Genomic DNA, 5,091 nt, shown 5'->3' with positions numbered 1-5,091 from the left:
CAACATTTTCTGCAATCGAATAACTGAGCACTTTCTCTTTGATATCTGCTTTATACGAGCTCAACGGTCGCCTGCTTTTACTTTTAGGAGACAGTGCCTTTGCAAATGGACCCTTTGATTTTGAGAATTTTCCAATGAAAAAAGCCAGAAGAAAGAAACAGAGTAAGGCGTTTCTCTCCAACTACCTTTTTTCTCTTTCCCTTTTTGTCAATTTAAAGAAGAAGCCACATGTCTGTGTGTCGGCAGAACAGTCAAGTTGCAGATATGGGAACAAATATCATGCCATAAAGTGTGGTTAAAACTGATCAAATTAATTAATTGTTTCCGAAATACTTGTGTGTGGTAAACTCATTTCAGACTGTGTCAGAAATTCCATTTCAGGAGACACATGAGGAACAAACGGTAATGGAGGCTGTGACTTCGTAACATGGATCGTTATGTTTTCTTGCAGGAGTTTTTTGAGAATCCAGCTTTCAGGCCCGACGGGTTGAAGCTGTACCCGACGCTGGTGATCCGAGGAACCGGTCTGTACGAGCTATGGAAGACGGGCCGCTACAAGAGCTACAACCCCAGCGCTCTGGTGGACCTGGTGGCCCGCATCCTGGCGCTGGTGCCTCCATGGACACGAGTCTACAGGGTGCAAAGGTGAGGTGATTTGTTTGGACTGAAGATGAAAGCCTTTTAAAGAGAAACTCAAGAAAAAGACAGTTTTGATGTAACAATATATGTTTATTGCCGGGAATACACAGATGGTGTTTGGCATTAGACTATGTTTAAAATGCTTGTTTTCTGAATTGAGTTCAGATCAGTCAAGGCTATGCTATCATTGCAGCTACTCAAAATAACATCATCTAAATGAGGCGAACTGTAAAACCACTGTTGGGAAATAACATTGCTATCATAATTAACATTTATAAAGTAATGTTATTAATGGCTGCACTACATCTATGTTCACTTTTTTTTTAACAATGGATGTGTGATTATTTGATTTGATTTTGTTAACGTGTGCTCTTTATTTAATATGTTGTTCTACTCATTTAGTTTTCACCTGTTTTAATTGCACTGTCCCTTTGCTGTTACAATGTTAATTTCTTGGCTGTAGGACAAATAAAGGATTACTGATTCTAAGGCATAAATATAGCAGGAACTTTGTTCTTTTATACACATAGAATCTACATACTGTGAAATATAAAAACCTACCAACTTCTAAGAAGTTATTAATCGATGACCAATGCCGACGTACAGCTACATTACGTTTTTCCCAATACAACGATGTCAGGACATCAGTGCCGCCAGGAGATAGGCAGGTGATCAGGTTATGGACCAAAGCAACATTTTTTTATTGCAATTTTCCCGTATTTGCGCTAATTGTTATTCTGTAAAATTAGTCTCTATATGTGTCATTGCATTGACTTTGCATTGTTGTCACACCACGCAAAAAATGGGCATTGAACACACAATTAGTAGCTTCTTTCCGCACTCAAATACATTGTGAATCTTATACCAAAATCTCCCAGAGTTTGTACTGACACATGCATTCTTTTTCCCACCTCAGCTAGTTAGGAGCTACTTTTAGACTAAAGATGTTTTGTGAATACGCCCCCTCACGGACAGATTTATTTTATGTGCTGGAATCTGTAATATACCTTTAGTAAAACTGTTTTATGTACCACTCATCTTTTCCCTGCTCCTTTGCCCCCTCTTAGGGACATCCCCATGCCGCTGGTGAGCTCCGGAGTGGAGCATGGAAATCTCAGAGAGTTGGCTCTGGCCCGGATGAAAGACATGGGCACTGAGGTGAGAACTCAAAGTGACTTCATGCCAGGTTATTATAAGCAAGGAAGCCAAAATACTTTTCCAACTGGGATGCGATCCAAACCAGTACCAAAGGACTTTAGAGCCAGCTCCTGCCAACACACAAATGCTGACTGGCTCATTTGCATACCTTCCTTTAACAGCGTAAGATGACAGATTAAGAACGCTGCCAAGTATAGTTTAGAATCGTTGGAGCGTGGGATTGGAGAACCCTCCCTTCCACGCCCCCCCCCCACACATTTATTGAATTTATGTTGGAAAGTAGATGACAGCTTTAGTAGACGTTTATCCAACTTGAAAACACCTGGGAAGAGGGCACTTAGCAGAACACAAACAACTCCAAGACCCCTGACCAACTTCAATCAAAAAACACTTGAGAGAAAAAAGGCTGAGCCAACGTGTTCATGAGAAAACACCTATGGGGTGAGAGCCTCCCGTAAGCTTCTGTTTAAAAGCAAAGAGAGGCTGTCAGGCTGAAAGAAGAACAGACTTCATTCCGTGGCTACTTGTGTTTTTTTACCCAAAACTCTTCACTTTTACCCCAGTCATTTCTTTCTCTCATTATCCATCATCTAAAGCAACATTCTTGATCACATTCAAGTCTGGTCACTTATTGCACTTTATTTCCTCCGGACTGTTATCCTGTGCTTGAATCACATTATTCAACCTACTGAGGTTTCAGAACTCTTCTACCCAGCTTGAAGATAAATGCAGCAAACTGCATGTCAATATAGACTTACCACAGAAAAAAAGACGTGGAAACTTAGGACAAACACCCACCGTTTTGGACAACAGTCAAGGAATTGTAGTCCATCTGTGTGACCGAAAGCCTTAGTTATAATCAGGTTTACTGAAAAACCACAGGCCGTCTTTCATTAACAAATATTGTTCTATGTTGTGGTATGGGCCAGGGAAGCACCCGGGAAGTGACTGCAGGCTGCACATCTCCAGCAGCTCACGGTTCCGTCACTACCTGACCTATTTGAAACTGATCTATTGTAAAAAAAGGGCCTCAACAACGATGGTCTTGTTATAAAACTTTGTTCAAAAACAGGTGCTCAAAGCCACTGTGGTTTTTTTCAGCTTGAAGTGAAGCACTGGCAGTAGGACATGTTGATGGTAACTTAATACAGAGTGGAATATAAAAGTGAGACAATGATATGAATATAAAAACAATAATACTGGATAACAGCCTGCATGACTTCCTGTTAATGCAAATGGACTGATTGGTATTAAATCATTTTATGTGATTTGTTATCACGAAAATTAGTATTACTATAAAAAAGATTGTAGGTTAACATTAGATTCTTCAAGATTTTACATTTCCTAACTGCTTTTAATGTTTCTCTGTGTGCAGTGTCGAGATGTTCGAACGCGGGAGGTGGGCATCCAGGAGATCCACCACAAAGTTAGACCTTATCAGGTAATGACCAGGAGACAAAGTGCATGCCCTTCTAAAGTGATAAATCAATGCAGTATTTCTCAAGACTCTGATTCCTTTCACCTGAAGGTGTGTTTTTTTACCAAATCTCCCTTCCCTAACCAAGATGAGTGTGTGTTCAGGTGGAGCTGGTGCGTAGGGACTACGTGGCTAACGGCGGCTGGGAGACCTTCCTCTCCTACGAGGACCCGGAGCAGGACATCCTGATTGGCCTGCTGCGTCTGCGCCGCTGCTCCCCCCAGTCCTTCCGTCCGGAGCTCAAAGGGGGCGTGTCCATCGTCCGCGAGCTGCACGTCTACGGCAGCGTGGTCCCCGTCAGCAGCCGGGACCCCAGCAAGTTCCAGCATCAGGTTGAGACACGCAGAGGACACCCAGACATTCTGTATTTTCTATTATTTTATTACCCTATATAAGGTTTTTAACTAATGGATGTATCCGTCTTGTAGTTTTCTATCAATTTGCGAACTATGACGCTCTGCTCTCAGTACACCTGTCCATATAGTGATCGGTTAAGTGCAGCTAACCCCGTCCATATAAACTCACTCATAGCCAGACTGAGAAACCCTGGATTAATTTACCGAGTTGATAACCAGCATCGTAAAACCCTTTAGTCAGATCGCCTGGTTATGAACTGACCTCCTAGTAGAGCCTCTTTAGAGTTTAAGACTAAGATCAACCCTTAAGTAGCCAGACCCTGCGGCAGACATAGATCTGTGGGCAGGCATTTGATTTACCAGGGCAGGCCAAATGTAAAAAATATATGTGGTGGGGGCACATCAGATAGGGGGGCTATCTGTATGTAACATATAAAGCCTGGAATTTAAATCAACGGAAAACTATACAGTTGCCGACAGACTTTGGCAGTTATCACATTTAGCGGCCCCAGACATGAACAAAGTCAATAAAGAAACAGTGGCAGTTGCTTCAGCACACATCAAACAAGCAAAAACAGAATGCATAATATATATATATTAATGCTGAAAAAATTATCGCGTTAACGGCGGTTAAAATATTTAACGCATTTAACACATGTGCAGAATGGCCCGCCCCATACATCCCACCAGTGGCAGCGCCAGGGTAGGCTACACCCATACCAAGCAACGCCAGAACCCTGGTCGCCGTTCCGGCCAAAAAGTAATGAAGGACCTTAACTTTCAGTTGATATTAATCCAGTTTATAACTTCTTTCAATTTTGAAATTTGTAGGTACCTGAATTTGTTTGAAATAAAGGTTCCCTATTTTTCGGGTGTATCGAGTTGACCCGGTTCCACTAATGTCGACCCATTTCTTTTTCACAACATACAATAGTGACGGGGGCAGATTTCTGTGCCCTACCCTGAAATTAAATATAAACCTGGATCCATCACAAAAACCAGTTTGAATTACCAAACGAATTTTTATTTTATTGAAAATCGTATGTCAATACACTGTTGACACTCCACCAACGTGCCCCGGGTCTATGCCCGAGTCGACTGAAGTCTATTTCCTTATAATACTATGGTAAGTACACACTATACGGCGCCTGAACATGAAATGTACAAAGAGACTAGGCGCAATGAATAACAACACCCTTCCTATAGAGATTCATGCCAAAAGGATTGCGAATTACAGATAGTTATCAGTCTAACGAGACTCTCCCCTCCACCTATAAAGATAAGTAAAAAAGTGCAAGGGTGGTGTCCAGAACACTAAACATTAACTTGACATCAAAAGGAAATAAGGAACAAATTATACCTGACTTAGCGAAATGAGACGTGCGTGACAACCAATAGGTCGACAACCAAAGTGGTACCAAAGATTGGGCAAGTGAGGACATTTTATCTTTAAATAAGAAT

General features: G+C 41.6%; 1 protein-coding gene across 1 annotated transcript; it reads left to right on the top strand.

Annotated features, from left to right (window-relative positions):
- The first annotated feature begins 408 nt into the window (after positions 1–408).
- Positions 409–3,887, top strand: LOC104941220 (elongator complex protein 3-like). The gene is made up of 4 exons (XM_010766289.1): positions 409–645; positions 1,707–1,797; positions 3,173–3,238; positions 3,379–3,887. The coding sequence occupies exons 1-4, from the start codon at positions 428–430 to the stop codon at positions 3,667–3,669; spliced, it is 666 nt and encodes a 221-aa protein (XP_010764591.1). The 5' UTR covers positions 409–427; the 3' UTR covers positions 3,670–3,887.
- The last annotated feature ends 1,204 nt before the right edge of the window (positions 3,888–5,091 follow it).

The sequence above is a fragment of the Notothenia coriiceps genome, unplaced genomic scaffold (genome assembly GCF_000735185.1).
Source record: "Notothenia coriiceps isolate Sejong01 unplaced genomic scaffold, NC01 NC01_scaffold00003275, whole genome shotgun sequence".
NCBI lineage: Eukaryota > Metazoa > Chordata > Actinopteri > Perciformes > Nototheniidae > Notothenia > Notothenia coriiceps.
Note: the sequence above shows the minus strand (reverse complement) of the source record. Positions and strands in the feature narration are given on the sequence as shown.